At 40.7% G+C, this 24,921-nt stretch overlaps 1 protein-coding gene across 1 annotated transcript in view; it reads left to right on the top strand.

Annotated features, from left to right (window-relative positions):
• Nucleotides 1-4,645: 4,645 nt before the first annotated feature.
• LOC121307162 (zinc finger E-box-binding homeobox 2-like) overlaps nt 4,646-24,921 on the top strand; it is a 42,902-nt gene continuing 22,626 nt past the window's right edge. The window contains exon 1 of the mRNA XM_041239297.1: nt 4,646-4,794. Coding sequence (XP_041095231.1) covers nt 4,737-4,794 — 58 coding nt within the window. The 5' untranslated portion in view covers nt 4,646-4,736. The remainder of the gene's footprint in view (nt 4,795-24,921) is intronic.

Genomic DNA, 24,921 nt, shown 5'->3' with positions numbered 1-24,921 from the left:
GCATTTTGTTTGTCATTTAATAAAATGTGTTTTTTAACCCGATCATTTCGGCTGTTGGACTTGTTTCCCGTTGCGGGGAAGTGCAGAGAGCGAGTTCGCTTGTTGCTCTCAATCTACGTTCCGTTTTGTGACTTTCAATTCCAGTGCGCACACACGGGAATGTGAAACACAGAGTGAAAACAAGTGTTGTTAATGAACACTGCTGTAATCAAATCAATGCCAGTACCCGGTGCTTTAGCGCCACAAAGTAGGCTGAACACTGTTTAAATGCTTACATTGCTGCACTGGCGTTTTGCTGTCTGTTTGAGGTGTTAAGGGGGATATAGTCCTGGCTAAATTATAACTCTCATAGAGAATCTCACTGTGGAGTTAGGGACTACACCGCATCAGAATGCATATGCATCACAAAAGCAATGTTCACCAAAAAAGCAGCCTTTTTCGCCGAAAAAAGCGGATTAAACGACTCTTATAACACCCTATACCATTCCTAGAGATAGGAGAACATTTGGCGTGGCACTGGGTTTGCGCATTCAAATCCTGTAGCCGTTTGATAATCTATTCAGGGATACAGGGTACGCATTAAGCAGTGGGTCTTATAGTGCAGTGGGCAACAAAAGCCCCATTCCCAGTCATTCTGTCCCTATAAATGTTTGGGAGGACAGTAGACATATGCACCACGGATTGTTTCACAACCGTCAATATTAGCCTGCTGCAGTATTAGGATGATAACCGCGGCTCTGTAAAATAGTCCTACATCTCTGATGACGCGAGTGGAGTTACTGGCCAAGTCTGTAACTTCGATTTGAACACCATCACCCGATTATCTCTGAAACAGGCGTAACGAAAGAGATGAGATGGCTCGCACCATTTACCAGAAAAAAAAAAACAAACAAACACCAGCCCGCTAACAAATGGTCAGTCACCTGATTGAGACACGTGTATCCTTGACTACACTACGTCCAGTAAACGCAATGGTGACCGTCACTGCCTTTTAAAGGATGTACAGTGTAGCCTGCCTCACTATCTATCCATATCTATTTGTATATATTGTTGGAGGATTATTTTTCTATGCAATATTTCAGCAAGTGTATTTGTAATTATGGGAACTACAGTATTTTTATGTGCACTACTGCCAAAAATTCTGTAGTTAACATAACTGCAAGCATATGACGATTAGGCGTTCATGAACATATTGGAGCGATATACTTAATATATTGGATCAGAAGTTTGCAGGAAACGCTGCAATGCGAGACGCGAGTATAGCACTTTGATACTGGTTGAATATCTTTATCATTATTATATAGTTGCATGCTAACAAATATGCATTTTATATATTGTTGGTTAGTAAAAATCTTAATACATTTTTATTCTCACTTTTCTCAGTTTTACACTTGGTCTGATGCGTATTGTATTATAATTACGCTTCTATTTAATATAAACGCAATAAAAAAAATTCATATTCAGCAGTTTTGTTTTAAATGTATTTGTATTTGATGACTAAACTGTTTCGCTTCTTTACAAGTTTTTATTTTGCATTATATATTTTACCTTGCATTTCAATATTAACTTCATTTTCATTTACTGGGGGTTTCATGCAGTCAAATCCGTTTAACACAACGGAGCAACCAGAATCCGTTTTTAATTGTATTATGAGGCTTTTAAATCGAAAGTCACAAGAGACTCCACGAATACAAAATGCCAGAAGGAAAGATGATGCTTAATATTCAGAAAGCTGTAATCTGCAGTATTGCTGCCAGTCGCCTGCGTCCCAGGCAACACAAAATGGACATTATCGCTTTTGTATCCTTGTCTTGGTTTCAAAATACCTACAATATTTAACACAAGTTAATACGCCTATATTAATGTATTCCTAGAGTAGGCCTATATTATCTTAGAACAACTTGTAAATAATTTCAGTCAACCACAATACATAAATACGAACTATGTTTATTTGAAGACTAACTATAGGTCATTCAATAAACCTTTAAGCTATCGTAATAATATTCTATTTGTGATACTTAGAGAGTCAGGCAATTTAAAATAACGATTCTTAAGAGGCAGACTGTAGCTGTGACCTGTTTATGAAAATGCAGGTTTGAAGTTAAATATAGGGTTAACTTATGGCCGAGTTCCAAAGCGAACTTAAACACTGCCTTATGTCGATTGCAAAGCGCTCTGGAATAATGCGGCCAGTTCTGCCTATTGTGTTAGCAGTGAATATTTAATATGGCTCTCTCCCACTTCACACCCTCCCCCAGTAAAGGCTGGGGGGGGGGGGGGGGGGGGTTGGTTAGGCAAAAGCTACGAGCAACTTCTGCAGTTATAAAATAAATTGCTCCACAATTATTGCTTTTGTGTTTGTGGTATTAATTAGCACCGTATAACAGAACAAAGACTTGTTGCATGTTACCAGTTCTTTTTCTATAACAATGAGTAAGTCTCGCCTGTGCACTTGAAAAGTGCTGAGATTGTATCTTACATGATGCTAGAGAAAGCCGTAGTGTTTAATGAACCCTCTTCAAAGGGACCAGGCTGTGACGGCGAGCACACTGCACATCATTCCAACATGAATACGCAAGCACACGCCTGGAACATACGCAGAATAGTTCATCTCACATGAAAAATTGTTTAAAGCTGTATTTGAGGTTTGTTTTATTCAAATAAATAGATACAGTGTTAGACTAACAAATAGCAGCTGTCTTTAAAACGTTAAACATTTTATTGTTTGCTTTCTTTAAAGCAAAACAGACATGCACAACTGTATACATTTAATATCACTTCCAATTCCATTGACCCATTTTAGTGCAATCACTAGTCTATTATTTTTAGCCTAATGATGAGGATGATGGATACTAATAATAATAATAATAATAATAATAATAATAATAATAATAATAATAATAAAAGAGAATATTCCACAATTTATATAAATATATAATCATATTCTGACAGCAATATAGAACAATGTATAATATTATGGTAGCAAAACAGTGGGGAAAATGTGTTCTTAAATAAGTCTATTCAAAATGATCGAAGACAGCGCCTAATCATATAATCATATAAATTCGAGAATTCAGATTATGACAAACATTTAACAGGAAGCGAGTCTCTGCGTTGCATTTATGTCTGTAAAAATAGATCGAGAGATTTGCCAACGTTAATTTAATTAACATACATAGAACTGACAGCACGTTTGTAAATGCGGTTTCTAGTTTAACAGCATTGCTCTTATTTTGCATTGGTTGAAAAGTCGAATACACGTTAGATCTGTTAGCTTAAGTTTACCGATGAAGAAGCTGCAAAACGATTTCTCCTGTGGATGTTTACAGTTGCAAAACCGACTCATCTTCGTTCAAGCACACAAAGGACAGCCACACGTGCATTTCCTAATGCGATTGCCCAGTCAATGGGGCCATTATAGAGTGGGCTATAAGGGTTAATAGGGTTTTGCGTACTAAAGGCAAGATTTCAGAAAGCACAGCTTTGTCGTGCGCTTGTGCAGGGTTGCGCTGGGAGGGTTTTGGTTGCTGCAGTAGGTGTGAGACCGCTGATATTTAAAACGAGGAAAGGGGTCTTTGTTGTCAGCCTGGTGCTTTTAATATCGATGGGTTAACTGTTGACTGTGCCATTGCACGACTAGGTCACAACGAGCTTGGGGGAGACAGGGGCTCGAGCACGCCCCTGAGTTAATACCAATAATAACGATAATTTAAATAAAAGTCGGGGGCACGAAAGTGAAATCCTTGAACATAATTTTTAGTTTTGGAGAAGTGAAGTTGCCATTCATCGAACAGTAACTTTAAAAAGTGGGCCTTGTCAGAGGTAAACAAAATTTAAATAAACACAAAACAGTCAGAAAAACACTAAGAAAAGTATTATATGAAATAATTCTGATAAATAAAGTGTTTACTTGCGCACTGGTAACAGCAGCGCCGTACGTTTGTGCGTTTCTAGACAGTAGATTCAATGTAAACTGTGTATCGCAATTTTCAAAGAGCTGTATATTTTTATAAACGGATTCCGTCTATCCAGGCTCATTAAAAAGATCAGAAGAGAAATAATGAAAAAAAAAAAATACATTTAAAAAAAGAAAATGTATTATATACTTGCCATGTCAGTATATTGTATAATTCTGTTTACTTAAAATTGTTGGAAATTATGTTGAACAGTAAATAGAATAATACAAAATTTTTTTTTTTATTTGTGTATTAATCACATAAACGAAAAGGTATTAAACTAAATGAAAAAAAAAAGTTGTAAAAAATAGGTTTCCTGGAAGTAGAAACCACAACCCGAGACAAAAGTACAGTACACCGACAGGGTGCTTCACTCGAGTTTTACCATAATTAGCACAGTAGACAAAAATAACCGTTCTTTACACGTTTTATTCACACCTACCTATTCAACTGTGAAGTCCAAACTAAAACAGATAAACACAAAGCGTAAGAGGGGAATAAAAAAATAAAATTTAAAAAAGTACAATTCTGTTTTTAATCAGAGCTGTCATCTCGTGTTCATTGCTCCACCACAAGAATACTGTACCTACTTTAGTTTACTGACAAGTCCGGCCCCCCCCAGTGACATCATTTTAATGCCTCTTCTGCAGTGAACTGCTTAAGTTTCAGCGCAAGGGAGAGCAGGGAGATTCTGATTTACAGCAATGTGGAGCGCTGCTGCTATTACTCACAACGCTCCGTTATCCACCAAATCGACAGAGACGTCAACAGCGCAACAGGATGGCAGAGGAAAGCAGAGGAAAACGAAGAAAGCAGGCGAACCCGAAGAGAAACCAAGGTAAGAGGCTCGCATTTTAAAAATTGAAACCCGCTAGACCGCTGTCTGTAGATCGTAGAAGCGAGTGGAGAATGTGTGCGTTTCCTTATCAACTCGGTCGGGTGTTGAGGAGCTTGTGCTGCGGGTGCAGGACTTGCTTTTAAAGGTTATATTGGACTTGTTGGAAGTGTATGCGCTACCCCCCAAAAAACAAAACTCCTCCTAAAGTTGCTTTCTGTGGTATTTACTCCTTTTTTTTTTTGCTATGGGAATACAAATCTTATTTATTTTTTAAAGCTTTTCTTGTGACTAAGTACATTCCCTTTTTTGTGGAAGTCGAATATTAGAATAAGAAGCGATTATCAAGTTTATTTTACTAGGCTGTACAAGGTCGTTTCTAGCCTATTGTATATTTCTGTAATAGATATCTTCACAGAGAAAGTCTGCGAATGATCTATGAATCTATTTTATTAATTTCTATACCGATCTTCAGTAAATCGCTATGTACGAGTGACGGGTCCGGGCGTACTAAAACGTCCTAGATGCAAACAAAAAAATGCAGTGCAAGTGGTATCTGCATTAAAGATAACGAGCATTTCCCGCTTTTGATTAGCCTACTCAAAAGTCATCGTGAAACCGGTGAAGCCTACTTGTCAGAACATTGTGTTTCGAAGTGCATGAGAGCCGATTTAATATGATGACTGTATACAATACCGATGAATGGGCGAATGACCCCGAATTGCACTTGGAGAGGATTGCGTATTGTGCGCGCGTGGTTGTAGACAGTCATACTCTGGAGCAGCGGTTTCCAGCCCCGGTCCTGGGGACCCCCTGTGTGTGTCTGCTGGTTTTCAGTCTCTCAATTAGTTAACGAGAACCTTAATTGAACTGAGCATTTGCTTAGATTAGACCTTTTAAATTCATTTCAGCTCCTAAACAGTTGCAGAGTTCAAGTTCCTTATAAAATGTTATAGTTAACTTGAAAATATGCAGCTGTTAAGAGCTGAAAACAACAAAGGTATAATTCAGCAAATTATACATTCAATTAAGTGCGTAATTAAGTAATTGAGGGCTTAGTTGGAATAAAAACCACAGGCACAGGGGGTCCTGGGGGTCGGTTTGGGGACCGCTGTATTAGAGCACTAGCCTTGGTGTAATTTTTTTTTTCTTTTTAAACTGAAAAATATACTTTATTTGCCATTTCCTTCATACGAATGCATCTCATTCCCAGTATATGGATTATACACATTACTGATATAACTTTATATAACCTTCATTAGTTCAAAATGTTTTGCTAACTAGAAAAACATGCAATAAACCCAGTTATAGATTCATTTTGTGCTCAGACAAACGCCAAAGGGTTATTAAAACAACTACGTAATTTTCTTGAGGTGCGTCATGACTAACATGGGCTGTATGTTTCTAGTGAAATGCTCTATACTAATATTATTGTAGCACATTCATTTACTATTGACAATTAACATCAATTATGCATATAGCGCCTTTCGGGTCATTAGCGAAGTTACATTGGGTTGTTTGCAAGTTGCAAGGTTGTTTGTTTTTAGACGCCCTGACGACCCCCATGCAGAAGCTCTATAACCTACCCTGGAACGCGCATTTCACACGAGCCAATTAAACAGTTAAAAATACACCGAAATGGCAGCGAATCGGGAACTTGCACAGCAGATTATGGTGCTTTTAAACAATTCCTCCTTCCAGTAAGTGAACAGCGTCGCGTTTTCTTACAGGGTGGACTGCACATTATTACACGACTGTCCGCAAAAGAAACGCGAATTGCTAATGTCTTGGAAGCGAGTTTTGTTGCAACAGGAGCAATTCATCCTTAGGTTTGCAGCAGGAGTCGTCGTTCGTTGGCGTTGTGAAGCAAGGTGCAGGCTCATTGCTGCACACGTGACTTAAGTAAATCTCACACGTCTCTCATTTCTCAACGTAAGACACACATTACACATTGTAATATAGTACATGTTGACACGTGTATACCTGCAAATGATGTGCTAGTGTCAATTGCGCTATTTGGTCAAGGTACATGTACTGTACTTTTTGATATGTATTTTTTTGTATACATTACGCCTCCATGGGTAAAGGAGTCTACTAAGAAAGAAATAAATAAATACATAAATAAATAAATGGCTCCATGTTCACAAGGGTCAGTTGAGGCTTATCAACTCCCACCCCAATGCATTGTGGTAAATGTAGTCCTGCTGTGAAAGGTTCCCTGCCTAAACAGTCCCAGTGAACACAAGAGTCATGTGTATGGTGGATTTGAGCAAGCTAAACAAAGACCATCGAATTAGTTACACTGGACCCAGGCCATCAGAGGTGCTAGGATAGTGCAATCACCCTGCTGCGCAAACAACTGAACACAGTACAAACCACAGTGTGATGCGTTTTATCTTCAAAAGCCCATAAGCCCTAGCACACATGGAACAAGTTTGTAACGTCACCAAGTTCAAAACAGTGCCATTGGCAACTGTAATGTTCTGGCTCCAGCCTTCGAAATACGTGTGCACAGCACTTTCCCCTGCAGTTAACAACGAATGAATGATGAGGCATCTGGAAAAATATTTGAAAACCACCCCTCACATGGAGCGCCTTTAATTAATTAGACAATTTGTACTAAAACCTTCCCTAGATTGCCGAACACAGGGAGAATGTGGTGCTGGATGGTGCACAGGTTTGGTTGAGTTTTGAGGAGGCGATGAGGCCCAGGAGAGAAATAAAAATCGCTTCTAAGAAATTCCACAGGAGTGTGAACTAAAAATAACAAATCGAAAACAAAAAACAAGCCTTGAATAGAGACTTTGAAGGGTGGCACTTCCAAAAAGAGGAATGGCATCAAGACTGAACTGCTCCCCCCCCCCCCCCCCCCACCCCCCCCCCCCCACCCCCCCCCCCCACAAGAGAAAGGGTGCTCCCTCCAGTCCAGGGCAGGCTTGAGGCATGGAGACTGAACTGCTCCCTCACCCCCTAAGAGAAAGGGTGCTCCCTCCAGTCCAGGGCAGGCTTGAGGCATGGAGACTGAACTGCTCCCTCACCCCCTAAGAGAAAGGGTGCTCCCTCCAGTCCAGGGCAGGCTTGAGGCATGGAGACTGAACTGCTCCCTCACCCCCTAAGAGAAAGGGTGCTCCCTCCGTCCAGGGCAGGCTTGAGGCATGGAGACTGAACTGCTCCCTCACCCCCTAAGAGAAAGGGTGCTCCCTCCAGTCCAGGGCAGGCTTGAGGCATGGAGACTGAACTGCTCCCTCACCCCCTAAGAGAAAGGGTGCTCCCTCCAGTCCAGGGCAGGCTTGAGGCATGGAGACTGAACTGCTCCCTCACCCCCTAAGAGAAAGGGTGCTCCCTCCAGTCCAGGGCAGGCTTGAGGCATGGAGACTGAACTGCTCCCTCTAAGAGAAAGGGTGCTCCCTCACCCCCTAAGAGAAAGGGTGCTCCCTCCAGTCCAGGGCAGGCTTGAGGCCTACTTGACTGAAGTCATACAAACCTGAATGCAGCCAATGAATATGAACATGAAAACGGTTTAGGCAAAATATGAAAGACATGAAGACAGAATCACAGCCATGTGGGGGGATTCCTCATTTGAAACCCCCAGAGCTGTTTTTTTTTTTTTTTTTTTTTTTTTTTTTTTTTCTTTCTACAGCCCATTTCATCTTTTTCTTCATTGACTTCCAAACCTCAGCACCACAACCAGCTGTGTGCCATATGTCTGGCAGCACAGTGGCACGGCACTTTGTCACAGGGCAAGCGCAAAAATGGGGCACACCGGCCCTCAATTTAAAAGCTGCGGTTTTGGTTCGGTGGGGTGTTGAGACGACATTAGAGCTGTCGGAGGGCAATTAGGACCCCTGAGATCGTCTTGTAGCTTCTGAAGGAATTCAATAGAAAGGATAGCGCAAACTGCACTGACTTTAATTTAGCCTGGGATTATTACTGTTTAGTCATTTAGCAGATGCTTTTGTACACACAGAGACTTGGGGCTGAACTATGCAACACAACAGCTGCTGCAGAGTCACTTACAATAGGAGAGTTTTACATCTCATCCCAAGGACTGCGTTCATGCAAATGTAAAAGCTAGCCATGGTCCTAGATTGAAGGCCCTGGGCCAATCGAAACGGTGGCCTACATCTATGCCGGTCCTGTGCTGCCTTTTATTTTTTGGAGCATTCTCATTTGAGAAAAGGCGGCTCTGAGATGGCCCTGGGCCACCTTATACTGCAAGTGTGAACAGGGTCCGACATGCTGAGCGAGATGATCTAGGAGGTAGAATAGGCGACCTGAAAGTAAGGCATTCAAATCAAGCATCAGATTTTTTCGTGTTTCAAACGAAGACCTGTTTGCTGTAAAACGGCACAAGTGAGGCTTCTAATACAGCGAGTGCACAAGAGATAAGATTTAAGGTGTTATTTCATTAGAGCCCATTAAATGCAATTGTATTCTAAAGCATGAAAATGAAACAAACATTTAAGGTGCTAATTTTCTCCTTTAAAAACAGGGCGGGTGCCGGCAAGGAAAGAGATGAACTGCTGTTGCACAGCTGTGAAGGCCCTGTTGATTCGAGGTAGACAAATTTACAACTACAGGAAATTGCTTAGTTCCTTTTTAAAATATAAAAGCTGCATTTAAAATCGACGAAACTCTAATCAATCTCTCTAGATTCTATGACGTTTTTCCATGCGCAGATCTCAAAACGTGTATAAAAATGTTTACTTTCCTGCAAGGCACGCGCCTCAGTATAAAACAGGGCTTCCGTTTTGTAGCAGTTTAATATATTCCAGTACTAATGATCTTGTGTAACCAACAATCTTACCTTGTATTACCAACATTACATCAGAGTGTAACCATTAACCAGTCCCCCTGCAACACTCTGGCCTTAGTGTGCTATTGCTTGAAGTCACGGGAGGCAGTGTTGCAGTGGGGGACAGGTTAATGGTTACACTCTGGTGTACGAATTGGACTTTGAGATTACACATCGATATAGAGGCTACAGGGGTGCTTCAAAGTGAATAGGAAGGTGTGCATGCCTATGTGCAGTATTGTATGTATTCCACATACTAATTTTGGTTAAGCAGAAAACCATGCCTTTTCAACATCTCCGTTACTGCTTAAAAGGATATATATATTATATATAAACTAATATTTATATATCAATTTTAAACAGCAGCGATATTTAGACCCACACTAACATCAGATTGACAATATGAATAAAAAAAAGGGATATTGCAAAATTTTTCTAACTTGCAAGCAGCAAGCTGTACATCATAAATGGCAATTGGAAAAAAAAAAAAAAAAATTTCCACCACAAACAAATAAATTGCTAATCTGTTTATGAATCTGTACTTCAGTTCACTTCAAAATCCGCAACGTGCTTCACAAGCTGCGAAAGAAAGCTTTAAAAAGTATTTATTTTCCTGTAGACGTGAGACCGTAGACCACCAGCACTTCAGTAAGGAGCGTCTGGACTTTTATCAAGGTATCTGGTCGAACACAATTAATGATACAGATCTCTCGAGATAAGAGGCTCACAACACACATCCTGTTAGCAGGTTAGCAATTGATTATCCCACCCTCCCTCACTGTAGAGATGCATGCATTGATCAAAACTTAGGCTAACAAATGGTTACCATCTAGAAAAACAGAGACACGCCTGTTTCCATTTACATAGTCGTATGCCTATCCAGAATCACTGCACAGCCGCATCTTTTAAAATTACAGCTTTCCATAGCCTGGCTTTCTCTTCTACTGCAGGGGTACCAGAACAAGCATCCAAGAAAGTCTGGATCTGTGGGCTAGAAATTAGTTCCCGACACCCAGTTTGGGTTTCAGAGACGTGGTTTCAAAGACCAGGTGCCAGGGATCTGAACCCCAGCTAAAAGCACACTTATCGTCGGAGTGCTAACTCACAGCCTGATCTTTCAGTCGTTTGCTGGTTTACCTGTTAGGAGGACGCCCAGCGTTAATTTATTTAACAAGCCAGAGTAGAGAGGGAGAACTCCATCCTAACCTGAACATCCCGCCTGCCACTCATTCCCACGCCCCTCTCAAGCTAGTTCTGAATAGTGATCCTTTCAAGACACGCCTTTAATAAAGGTCACTTGTTAAGCCCTTCCCCTTTAGAATGCAGGAGATCGGGACAGTTCTGCTCGGTCAATTTCTACCAGTGCATCAGAGCTACAGTTGTTTCTCTAGTATCCCAGTTTAGGCTTAATTTATTTTCATGACAAACATACTAGACATCAATTTTCAAATATTCGTGTCTTACTATCCTTTGAGGAGCAAATCAGCCGTAGACTACCTTAAAAAAAATTAATGTATTTTTAAAATAAGGCGCACAAACACCTTTTTTGAGCAATGTGTTTGAGTTGGTTTTCTTCATGTCCTTTGTGGTCTGAACTGTTAAAAACATTTAAAAATAAAAAACTAACACTTGATAGTCGAGTCTTGATAGTTCACACATTATGGGTCACAAACTTACCCGGGAATACACTTCAACTATCTCGCCAGCAGAAAGGTGTTTCTCCAAGTGTTGTTGTGTGTCCAGATCATGCTCCCTCCTGCAAAACTGCTTGTTTTCTGTTCCCCCACTATGGAACTCTTTTCAGCCAGCACTGTTGCAGGAGGGAGCATGATCTAGACACACAACGACACTTAGACAAATTCTCTTTTTCCCCCCATCATGGTTTGCAGAAGAAAGCGCAGTAAAGCACAGCAGAGTAAGAGAAGCAGCAGCAGACACAGTACATGCATAGAGACACTACTTGCAAAAAATTTGCCATCGGCTGATTCCTGGTAAATAAACCAAATTCTGGGAGTGGTTTCCTCCTTATAGTGGTTGATGATGCACAGACCATGTGCGAGGAAGAAAGGGGATCCAGGCTAGGGGATGGCATGTAAAAGAGAAACCCATTGTGGTGACCTTTGACCTCACTTTGTTCATTTAAAGCTTGTTTCAAGAATATTCCAAGAAAAAGAATATCCCCCCCCCCCCCCCCTTTGTTCACTTTGGAATGACCCTAAGGGATTACTACCTGGGCTTCTACCAAGATGTAAAGGGGTGGGGGGGGTGCTGTGACAAACGGATGTCTGCTGGCAGCTTTTCACCGAATTCAACTAGATCTGATAAAGTAAAACGCTCGACCACTTTCTCACCTCGTCATTTTAAAAAGTATCGCCTGCAACGAGGACGTTTATATGGTGGCTTTCTTTCTCAGTGTCTCTTGTTTATCGGAAAATATAAAATCAGTCACAGTGTTTTCTAGCCAGGTCACTTGGTTTTCCCCTGGTAATGTTGGAGTCTTCCAACACCTGGGACTCTCCCCAAGGGACAGAGAACTGCATTATATTGAAGCATTTATTTATTTCCAGCAATATCTCATACATGCTGTATAGCGGTACCTCCGAAATAGCGTGTCACATTTACAATACACACATAATTAACAGAAAAATAAAGTGAACTCATTAACAGCAAATCAATCACCATTGCTATCACAAGCAGCATATTGGCTGTGCTCGAGTTCAACAGTAACCTGGTGGAATAGCATAAAAACGAATATAAAAAAAACAGTTGATAGACACCAAGCACGCAGACAGCACTGGCATTACTGCACTGCAATACTGTTACAACACCAATCTATTTCTCAGTAAGGTACACAATACTGTGCATGTACAAAACATTGTTACCCAGGCAGACTGCTGTGCTCTGTAACCTGTATTGTACGCTCCACACCACTCTGTGTGCATGAATATGAAACAGCAGCTGTGCTAAGGGTTTTCTTTATGGTGGTTTTAAAGAAATTATGATTAAATATTATATAAGGGATATTAAGTAGAGCTGTATGTGTGTCCGAAGTCTCGCTACACACCCTGTTTGAGCTCCAGTGTTTTTTTCCATGCAGTTCAAAGACACAGTAGGTATAGGACAGTCTCTCCGGTGAAGGTTCAAAGCCACACACACCCCTTGTGTGGGAGTACTGGGCTCTCGGACGTCAAGTCTGCCTCCCTCAGTACCTGTGGAATTCAGGTACCTCCAGGTACAGCTTTACCCAGGAGCCTCCCCCTCGTTACCTGAGCAAGAGAAATCACATTCCACTGCCAGCAGAATGCCGAGTGGCTACTTCCCAGCTGCTGTCTTCCACTGTCTTCTAGCTTTGAAAGGAGTGCTAATGAAGGAGGCTCGGTGGTCTGGATGTTAAAAGAAACATCTAGGAGGTTCCCAGTTCAAACCCCAGCTCAGCCACTGACTCGCTGCGCGAGCGACCCTGAGCAAGTCGCTTCACCTCCTTGTGCTCTGTCCTTCAGATGAGACGTAAAACAAGGTCCTATTGGAAGGGACTCTGCAACAGCAGTTGTGATGCATAGCTCACCCCCCTAGTCTCTGTGAGCCGTTTTGGATAGACGCGTCTGCTAAATTACCAATTATTAATTAATAATATTAAGGATTACATCTCATTAGCACAAGTAACAGACCTGGCTGGGGTCAATTATAATTAATTACAGCAGACTCCCTTGCCGGAATTGCAATTACAATGCAATTTTGTCCAATTACAATTACACTGCAGTAATTAATTACACTAAAGTAACAAACATTAGCATGGTTACTCAATTTATTGTGAATAACCCAGCAACAACCACAGGTACAAACACAGAAACATAACATATAACTATTTTCAAACAGAAAAGGGGTCACCGACAGCGGTCAAAAACCAAATGATCGAATGACAAATGAGTAATTGATCTGCAGTCAGTCCGGGACACGGAATAACTTGAATTACAGCTATGCGAGGGCGCCACGGTTCAGTGAATTCCGAATTACACTTGTCATAGCCCCCAGGTCTGACGAGCAACGGTCTGTGTTGGAGATATTGTAGATCACTGCATGACCACAGCTGCTTCCTGGTTCCTTATCCTATGTGGTCAAGCTGCAAACAGACCACATGACCTTCAAAAGCCTCCCATATCATTTAGTTTTACAAGAGTGAATCTTTACTACATTCTTCCACGTTAACACTACAGTGCGAGGAATCTAAATAGTAAAATAAGCTGATTAATACGTACAGCCGCCTCCACTATAACCCCCCCGTGTACCTATCAGGGGATAATGAAATATCTGAAGGGTTGGTAGCGTTCAAGTAGTTTTTTTCTTCTTTTTCTTAAATACCCTGTTTGAAACGTTATATTTAACACCTTTACTGATGGTGACAAAGACAGTGGTATCCACCAATTGCACGTCCTCTTACGGACGTTTCTTCTGAGGAACCAAAAGCCACACCAGGGAGGTGGGAAAGTGGTTTCAAGTGTTTTGACGGGAAGCTGGTAAAAAAAAACACACCCTCCTTTTTTTGGGGGTCTGAGAAAGACAGGAAAAAAAAAAAAAACAGAACTTGATTCCCTTATTAATAATGTCATGTTTTGTAAATCAATTTTACTGCGATACAGTGTCTTTGAACCAACCACCGTCATTTCTTTAGAACGTTTTACAGCAGTAGCAGACTGCAGCAAACACCTCTCCATGGTTAGTGCAAGGATTACCCCTAAAAATAAATGCTTGATGCAGCCATCCATTATCTAGTGCTGTAAAATGCTCTAAAAAACACAATGGATTCTCAGGGTATGGATTGCTTTTATCTAGCTGAATAAATATTCAGTGTTGTGCCTGCATAATTCAAATGTGTTGCTGAAGAGTGAAGACACCATTGTGGATTGTGGATCCTTCTTGGGTTTTTATGTTTCTGACTCAGTATTGCAATGGTCACTTTTACAGCGTTTTTGGTATTGAAGTCCAGTTTGCTTTGCTGGTGCTTTTGAGATCATACTAAAGACACACAAGTTCCTGTTACCTCATTGTAATGAGACAGCCTATAGGCAAGCACTGCGTGACTTTAGCAGTACTGGCACAGCACATAACAATGGACTCTGGCTAGGTATAAAACAAGAATTAGCATTGGCTCCTCAAAGTGCTGGTTTCACAAACCTCGATTAGCATTCATCTTGGAGTACTTTACCTAAAGTAACATTAGGGTCAGTGAAACCAACCGACATTAAAAAAACAAACAAACTGTGAAACCAACCGATAGAAAAGCTGTGAAACCAGCCGATAGAGAAACACTGTGAAACCAGCCGGTAGAGAAAAAAAAAGGGGTTACTATTATTATTATTATTTTGGGATTGTGAACTATAACAAATCAAAGCGTTTGCCTGCCAGTTGAATCACGTTTGGTCAGCTTGTTTCCAGTTCCAAAGCCTTTTCTTATGCCAATCAGCAGATGCCTTTGAATCCACAGGAGGCTGCGACAGTCCTGGTTGAAAGCGGGCCTTGAATAGCACAGTATTTGCATGTTTTCTCCTCAAAACATGCAAATACATCACCTTCCTCAGCAACACTTCTCATTAACATAGGAAAGGACATGCAAATACATCACCTTCCTCAGCAACACGTCTCATTAACATAGGAAAGGGCGAGAGCCATCGCACATGAACAGAAATGTACCCAGAGTGAAGTTTGAGTCACTGTGTATCACACAGCTTTAAATAAGGCTTATTTACAGATATGATAAAATCACACATGAGAAATGACTGCGAAGGATTGTGTAGGATTTGTCACTTACAAGACAGAGATTGAGATACAAAATGTGAAATCTTAATAATGAGACATTGAGTATATACAATTAGCTATGATTGAGATACACACACACACACAATTAAACTCAAAATATGTTTTTCATCACAACCAATAGTTAACACAAGACAAGCTGGAAGAAAAGCTACAGTAAGTCTATTTGTTTTCAGCTAACTTAGCAATTCTGCTTCCTGTCCTTATTCAGTTAAGGTATGTTTTGCTACCACAAGAGTTATTTAAATATTAACTACAGAACCATTTTTTTTCTTATAGCCACCTCTAACACTTTTTTTCAACAATAAAAAAAAAATTAATACCACAACAAGTCGGTACACAAGCTATTGATGATCGATTACCAGTACTTTTACAGACACACACTAAAGCAAAAGGTCAGACTGCACGAAGCACACTGTAATGCTGTAAACTGTATGTCAATGCAATTTCTGCAGTTACCGGCAAGAAATCAAGAAAAAAAAAAAAAAAGAGAGATGACCTTTGAGTTTATGTAAGTATCTGTCTTTTGATCTGATTAGGTGGGCGGTTGTGTTTTTGTTCAAGGTAGGTCTTTATAGGTAGCCGAGCATCCTCTCCTGCATTCTTGATAAGAGAAGGTGGTTCTTGATGGCATTTACAGCTTATCATTTGGATCTTTGCTTTACAAATTTACCATAAGTGAGCAGGTCACCACGGCGATAAGAGCAAGGTGTGTGACAGTGAACCAGACCGACAGCACTTCTGAGATTTCTGTAATACTGGAGCCTTACCACTGTCGACACTCAAAACTGCGTCCTTTAACTGAACACTAACTAGTACCTTTTGAACCTACTGCTGTCGACTATGTAAAACGAAAATAAACAATTTTAATGGTAAATACTATATATTGCACTATATATAGAAGAAATGACAATGTAAGCTGTAATTCCATATTATGTGCAAGCACACATATATTACATCCATGAATAAAAGGGAAAACTTGTGGATTCACAGACTATTCCCCTATGGACTGAACCTGGAAGACAAATGCATCTTGTAGGATTGGAACCTCAGAACTGTCTGTGTTTCCGCATTCTTAGAACATTCACCTGCAAGTTACCGAGCAGCTTTCAAACCTGAAGTGACTGAAGAGGACAGAAGCGAGAACGTTGTAGCAAACCGAATTTACTGCGTTCCTTTTAGCATTTAGAAAATTGAGTTTTTAAACAGTATTGGATGATAAGTTGTAATCCACGCACTTCTCTGATTGCTCTACACAGTATGGAGGCGCATTGGCTATTGTGGTGCTTGTGTTGCCACCTTACTGGCAAACGCTTGACAAAATAGCGTTTGTGCCCTGCTCATATTAAAAGGGGTTGACTAACTGAAAAAAAAAAAATTCAGTCTCGTTAAAAAACTAAGTGACTCTGTCTCTTTGCGGCTGTCAGTTTTCAGTTGACAAACACTGGCAACGCACTCCAAAGCCTGTCTCCCTCCTCCTCTCTCTCAGCCGCTGCCAGTCTCCGGGTTAAAACTCATTTGGTGTCACTGCTGACGACGATGCAGATTGTTCCAATCCACTCCAAACCACTTCAAAAGATGCCATCAAAGTCCCATCCAACTGCACAGGCTTCTGGTTCAACTTAATTCGCCTCCAATCCCCAGTCCCAAGGCCAGGCTGCCTTTTGTGATACACATCAAAGACGCTCTTTAAATTTAGATTTCTCTGTTTTGCTTTGCTTTTCTTTCTTTGATATAAATCAGCTCCAGCCACATTCCGACGCTCACTTTGCATCGTGTGTGCGTTTACAGTCAGCAGCAATTCAAATCTCGCAGGGTAACAGGAACGAAAAGCAGGGCACCAACTGTGGATGACCTAGCGATCAACGGGGGGCCATTGCAGGGGCACAATGGGGCAAATGCTTCCTCAGAGTTTTCAAGATCTTGCTGCAATGACTCGGTGCATCAGTCCTATTCCCTTAGTTATTAGGTTAGTCCAGCGATTCTTTAATTGCTGTGCTGTCTTGTTACTTATTACTAAATTATTCTGACAGTCTCCAAAAACAAGCATATGCAGGGGTGAAGGCAACAGCTGTTTTTCTGAAAGTGCACAACCTTGAATGCGGATGGGCATGGTGCTAATCTACTGCAAAAGCCTAGCTCTGCCTGCTTTAAAAAAAAAATCACACTTAGCTCAGCCAAGCTAAGGCACAGCAACACAACTGCAGGCCTAATAAAATTTAAAAAAATGAAAACACACACACACGCTGTGAAAAAGTGCTGGCTCGTGTGTTATAAGAAAACCGGTCAGTCTGGACCATCGCGTTCCTGCCAGGGCATGATATACTCCTCTCCGGAAACTTTTCTGAAACTCCAATCAACAAACTCAACCACCAAACCAACACAGACATCTTTAACTTGAACACTACACACACACAAAAAAAAAAATAAAGCAAAACTTCTCCAACATTTATCAACAGCAGTTAAGTAAATGACTGACAGGACTTACCTTGGTCTAGATGTCTTTACTAGCATCTCCTCTCCAGCCACAACAGCAAACAGCAAACCATTTCAACAGGCCTCCATTTCCAGGTTTCTTTTCCTCTCTCCAAACACACACCTAACCAGCATCAGACAAGCCCTTAATTGATTCATTGATCATCCAATCAAGGCTTTGGGCTGTAAAATACACTCCCAGTGTCTTGTAGATTAAAAAAATAAAAGACATATTTTTTTTTTTACATTTTTAAATGTAGAGAGAGATACTTGAAGCTCTTACAATTCTGACAGTACCTACGTGAGGAAATATTTTAATACATGAGAAAAGAAAGCAGACATGAATGTAACTTTATTACAAAAGGAACTAGTACTAGAATTCTGCTTGATTCAGAGACAGGACGTTATACTCTCTTCAGCCAGTAGGTGGCACCTGTTTTCACAGCTCTTTCCAGGTTGTAGACTTCATGACTTTTAATAACAACTGGTTAGTAGTTTAGTAGCTTTATTAAAGCAATAGGCATGTGCAGTTTACCGTGTCTCAACAGTTTTTTTAAAGGGGAGCTATTTTCTTACCTCTTATTAGCACTGCTGAAGCTCAGTGGCCTCACCTTTAACCCGTAACCACTATACAACAAACAAAAAAGTTAATTAAACACTATCCACGTGTCTCCTGGACCCAAATACCCAGCTGTGCAGAAACCCAGGGTAGCCAGCCGAGCACGAACAGCACCATAAAAGTGGCGCCGATTGGCCAGGAGAGTACTAGAGGGTCCAGTGAGCGGCCGTGCGTAGCGGAAGAGCAGCGGGCATTTCAAAAGTGCTCTGGGTCCACCACTGAAATCAGAACCCTGCAGTCCACTAGCTCCACATGCGGCGCAATGCGTCGCTGGCTTTCCTTCCACCCGACCGCTCAGCTACAGAATTAGTTTAATTGTTTGATTAACCGGAACGCCTCTCTCCGGGACGTCAAGTGTTTTACAATTTCAATCAAGTGGATTTTCTTAAATCGTCAACCGTAAAAGACCTTCAGAAAATATTAAAAACACGTCCGGCTGAACAAATAACGAGATGAATCAATTGAGACCTGAAATATAATAATAATAATAACAATAATGCTGCTGCTCTCTGCTTCCCGGGATCCAATCGCACGCTGTCCTGCAATCGTCGGGCTGCACTCCGACTCCGTGATCTACAGCACAGGAGGCATCAAGGAAGCAGCATTATTATTTATTTATTTTAAATCGGTTGCATATCCCAAATTAACGCTAGATAAAAAAAAAATAATAATAAAAACACCATCAGACATTCACTGCAATCAAAAGGAGAGCCTATTTTAAGGTTGCAAATACTTTTAAATCACAAAAACGTTATAAAAGTTGGGGGTTTTTTTGCACAGAAATGTTGTAGTCCCCCCTACCCCCCCCCCCCCATGGTTATATTATAGTTCTTTATGAACAGCATTTCGTGCTTTATGATTGCTTTCACTGTGCTTTATTTCATTTTGCGTTTACAATGGGAAACACTTTACGGTTTAGTATAGGTATATATTATAAGGGATTACAAACAATCTATAAACAGGTTATTAATTATGCTATTAGCAATTACAGAATAAGATTATGAATAATTAGACTATTACCATTACTGATTTGCCACTGTTTGTATTTTGTTATAACAGACACAGTCCTTCTGTCTCTTCTGGTCTGTCTTTCTATGTCTTTAGAAGTAACTCTCTCACCAATTGTATGGGGCTGCTTTGGGGATACCTGAGCTGAAGTGTTACCTCTCTTATAAGGGTTGGTTGCATTGCTTTTAAGATGGAGGTGAGGCACGATTCTAGGAATGGAGCTCTCTCTGAGGCTGGAGGGAGAGCACCCCAAAACACTGATCTCATAGTAGAGCTTTCACTTTTACAAAACAAGACCCAAAACACTTACTGGAATGACGCGCATGAACGCTGATAATACATACGCATTGATTTTTTTTTCTTCTCATTTAAGAATCACGTGTCTTCTTTCTTTGTGTTAAAAGGGCGAGTTTCGCTTTCTAATTGAAATTTCTGTTCTGGGATTGCAAATTTCTCAGTATTTTTTTTTTTTTTTTTTTTTGGGGGGGGGGGGGGGGGGACACATTAGGCACTTCAGAGATTGGACAGTACTGAGATTTGAATTCTGTGATATGACTAGGCTTGCCACCACACCCAATCTTCAATGGCAACATGCTCCAGTGACCTTTGTAAAGTTTACGATAGCAAAGGCATAACAAAGTGTAATAAAGCATAGTTAAGCATTGCAAAGCTCAGAGAGGGATCTCAAACTGTGGTAAACTATCGTAAATGCATAGATTGAGGGAAGCATGGGAAAACTGCTAAATTACTGTGCATGTTTACCTTGGTGAACTTTACCAAAACGCCACTTGGTCCTTATCTTCACGGTCCACTGTCACTACATTAGCCACTTCACTGAATGCCATTCCAGGAAGAGCTTTATTTGTGTCCACAGTCGTAGTCAACGCAGTGTTGTCGTCGTTTCCGTCAGCATTTTTAGCTTTGTAATAGTTCCTAATGCTCTTTCCATTGCATCAACAGAACTACTGACCGAATCAGACAGTTGTGAGGGAGATGTGAGTCATGTGACTTAGCTTAGCCTATTCTGCGAGTTCCGGCTCGCATTCCGCCAAGTTTAGGCTTGACTACACTACTAGTCCCAGGCTTCATGTAGAGCGCTAGGCCCTGTCACTAGGCTCCAGGTTTGTTGTTGATAAGATGAAGGCTGGCTGGGTGAACAGCCCTGCTGTTGTTTTATTGTGACACAGCATGTTGCAGAAACCACTTCAAGGGGTGCAGAACAGGAAGTAAGGTTAGCACACGGTTTCAAGTCAGCTTAAAAAAAAAAAAAAAACCTTTAGAAAACAGAACAGGTGAGAATGTGTGATAATGGGAAAAGGTATCGGTAATGAAGACAGCGCTTTTATCCCTCAATCAGAGAATATCGCGGGGTTCCACAACCCTGCTCAGTTTTACATGCAAGTAACCGATCACAGCCTTGGCATACAGACTCCACAAAGTTGAAGGTCTCTCGAAGAGATCCATTCAGATACTGTCATGCAAGTGGCACAGAGAGTTAGGCCGAGTGCTGCGATGACGACTGCATTGTTAAAGCTCATCCCAAACATCCTCAATTGGATTGGGATACTTTTCCGGTAGTTCCAGTAGCAGCTTTAGGAATGACTTCCTTTAACAAGGCCAGACAGACATGCTTCTGCTAATACGCTGTGCAGTATTATTGCAGGATATAAATGACACCTTCAAGTTTAGCAATAGGGCACCATTGTGCCATTGAGGTAGATAACATTGAGACACCATTTCAGCGCCAGTTTATTCGAGAAACCTGTACCGAGACAAAGGACAGACCTCAATGGCAGCTCAATAGACTTCAAATTAAATCGCTACTGCACTGAAGCATTGAAGCCGTTTGGTGTGTAAACGCTGTACATTTGTTTTCCGATTCAGAAATGTTAAAAAAAAAAAAAGAAAAACCTGCTTGTATTTATTTATAGATGGCACCAGTCGTAGGAATTAACAGGCACTAATGAATATCGTGTGGCTATTGCGAGGGTCTGTACAGTTTATTAAATATGTACCGGACAGTGGCTTTACTATACTATACTATACTATACTCTGCAAGGGCCCAGTCAGGTTTAACTTGCAACAAAACCAGATTTTGACAAAACAAGCTCTCCAAAATAGAAACATTACCCTACCAGCAAAGCCAAAAATATGTTTTTCCATTCCTGAATGATTAGTCTCCTCTCCCGAAGTCTGTAATCATGGCTCTCGAAATCATGTGTAAATGTTTCAAAATGTTTTTTTTTTTCTTCTTCTACTAAAACGGAATCTGTTCTTAATAATTGTATTTCATGTCGCACCCATCCTTGTAAAAAAATATATATATGTGTGTGTGTGTGTGTGTGTGTGTGTGTGTGTGTGTGTTTATATATAAAAAAATGTTTATAGATTTGAAGTGGGCAAAACTGTAAAATACATTGACGTCACAAGGTCTGTCACAAGCATTTAAAATCATAACGTAAAACCTTGATGTGAAAAGAGTGTAGAATACCACGAGAAAGTGGAAGCTTAATCCAGCCAGCAAATGACTGCTGCTGACATTCTTCTTAAAAGAAACTGCTTAAAAACCTGTGGTCTGGTTTGCGTTTTCATTTTAACCTGTTCGGTGCCGTGGAACCTCATAAAGCCGTACTGTGATTCATGTCAATGAGATCGGATATGGAGGGAACACTTTGGCGATCCCTAACATTATATATTTGTTATGCAGCTCTGCAATATATGCATATGATATATGAAATGAATATGCATCTCCCTGCTGCAACCCTGTTTCAGTCACAATGGGCAAGACAGCCTCTGATTTGACAAACAAGAGGAATAATAGTAGGCTCTTGATTTTCAAGCACTTTTGTATTATAAAGTTGTTGTTTTTCCCCCCACTGTACCCCGTACACCCAATTGACAGTGCTATGGCAGGTGTTCCTAATTTTTTGTCCAGGCTGAAACATATTTCACCTTGCTTCAATAATTCCAATGAAGGTATGAAATGAGTATACGAAATATATTATCATTCCCTGCGCTTCTAAGCCCTCAGAAAAATTGTTTTATAAGTTGCCTTATAAATAAATGAATTTCTTCGCAATGCAAATGCATGCCTTTTATCTCCAGGGTCTAATTTAAAGCATTTTAACGTATATATATATATATATATATATATTATATATATATATATATATATATATATATATATATATATATATATATATAACTATACACAAAAAGAAATTGGTACAGTGCCCATAAGAAAACAATGTCAATAATATTCTAATTGAAGGTTCTAGTATTAAAACAATGAAGCATTTTACTAAAAAAAAAAACTCAAGCCCTACATAGGTGCCCAGGCTGTCTGTCGGTAACATTGTTTGGTTAAAATGTTACCATGATGAGAATAAAGTCTCACGTTAAGTTTAGTAGAGTGACCGGGACTCTCTCAGTACAGTAAACCAACAATTAATTAATTCCTGCTATCCCAGTATCGCCTGTAACAGTAAGGCAGATTGCAAAAGGCTGTAATCAATGTGAAACATACTTGAATCTTGGGAAAGTTTTCACATAACTATGAATAAGTGTCCTCTTGCACAAAATCACAATTACAATCTGTGACTCATGGTGGGTCATTGTCTCCGCTCACACAAACATTCTGCAGATACTACTCCAAAACGTCATCAAAAAACTGAGCCGTCATCGTATTTCAGGAATAAGTGTGCCAAGCAAATGTCATTACCACAAACAACAGTAAATGCAATAGTGCAAACGCGCAACATTTTATCACCACTTCAAAGGGACTCGGGGAACAATGGTCACAATAAGTTGACTAGCATGCTGGCGAATGTAATTACGAATACACAAAAGAAGAGTTTGCACAGCAGCAAAACTATATTCAGTTTTACTAACTCCCTGTTGCCACGGTTGCAGTGTGTGTGTGTGTGTGTTGGATGGGGGGTGGGTAGAATGTACTCCTTCACACCCGCTAGTGGTCATTTAAAAATACATTTTCAGAGGCTTTCTAAAAGGAGAAGCTGAAATAAATGGGTAAACAATGATCTGAGACAGCAGTAGAAAGTTTTTATAAATGGATATTAAACAGCTAAGACATTACACATGTATAAAATGCAGATGGTATCAAACTGTTGCATTAAAGAACGGCTTGAGAGCTGAGCTCCAGGATCAGATGGAATTTTCTGTAGCGCTTCCAAGTCCTTCAGACCGGAGTATCTTTATGTTTGAAGCCCAGTTTTCTCCGCAGGGGCATAAATCACAGTTAGCCATCCCTTGACAATCCCTCCGACAGTCTCATGCCGTGTGTGTGGGGGTTGCCAGTTAAATCTCGTGGTTTTACAAGCATGTGGTCCTGCCTCTAATCTACTGCTCTTTTCTGCCAGCACTTCAAAGTGAAAATGCACGAAGGTGTGCTGTTCTACTGCCCAAAATCCTACAGTTTACTCAATCAGTGGCAGCTACCAATAGTATTCAAGCCAGGTCAATTTCAAGCTGCTTATTATGCCAGGGATGGCCAATCACAGTCCTGGAGGGCCGTTATTCCACCCCAGGTTTTATATGTACAATGATATCATGAACTAGGATCTTGACAGAGGTTTAATTAAACAATTTTGAACAGAGTTGGAACAAAGACCCGGATTGGAAGAGCCCTCCAGGACCGTGATTGGCCACCCTTGTCTCATGCAGTCTGTGCCGTGCTTTGAGTTGAGCTCCTTCTCCTCAGCCTCCACCTCGTTTTCATCCTCTCCAGGGGAGCTGGCTGTCGAACTGCCTCCTTGCCTGTCCAAAGGCCAGGCACCAAAACCCAGTCAAAACGATGTGATCCATGCAACATGCCAACTGTTTTTAATTTTCCACTAGACATAGAAGACGTCAATACTTTATGAATAGCGTTCCTCGTATTACACACGATAAAATAGCTGTATAAAAGTCCAAACAAGAAGTTTCTTGAAAGTTTTATACTGTTGTCAGATTGATGCTTCAAAACAGAACATTATCTGTGGGTAGTGCAAGGAGTGCGACAGCGCTCTTGGTGGAGAAGGGTGGAAGTGCGATTATATCGGTTCAGATTTCAGTGGGCAGTCTGACATTGCCTGACTGAGTCAAGTGAATTCCCCTGCCGGTCTCTGTGTATATTGGAAAGTTAACGTAAGGGTGGGTGGTGTGTTGTGGTTCAAGCTTCCCTAGTATTAGCAACTCTCTCTTTCTCTGTCTTTGTGTTTCGCAAACGGTGACACAGCATTCTGAAGGTGTGGAAACCATCGGCCCGCAATGGAAAATACAAATGGTATTGAATTTCTATGCTGTGTGTACATGTAATGGTTTTGAAAAGTTTTCAATCGTAGGTTTAAAGAACGCTACGAACCCGTAACAAATGAGTTTTTTGGTGTTTTTTTTTTTTTTTTTTTTTTTATCTCAGGTGGGT

The sequence above is a fragment of the Polyodon spathula genome, chromosome 53 (assembly GCF_017654505.1).
Source record: "Polyodon spathula isolate WHYD16114869_AA chromosome 53, ASM1765450v1, whole genome shotgun sequence".
In the NCBI taxonomy this organism is placed as follows: domain Eukaryota; kingdom Metazoa; phylum Chordata; class Actinopteri; order Acipenseriformes; family Polyodontidae; genus Polyodon; species Polyodon spathula.
The sequence above is the reverse complement of the archived record's forward strand: the minus strand, read 5'-3'. Positions and strand labels throughout refer to the sequence as shown.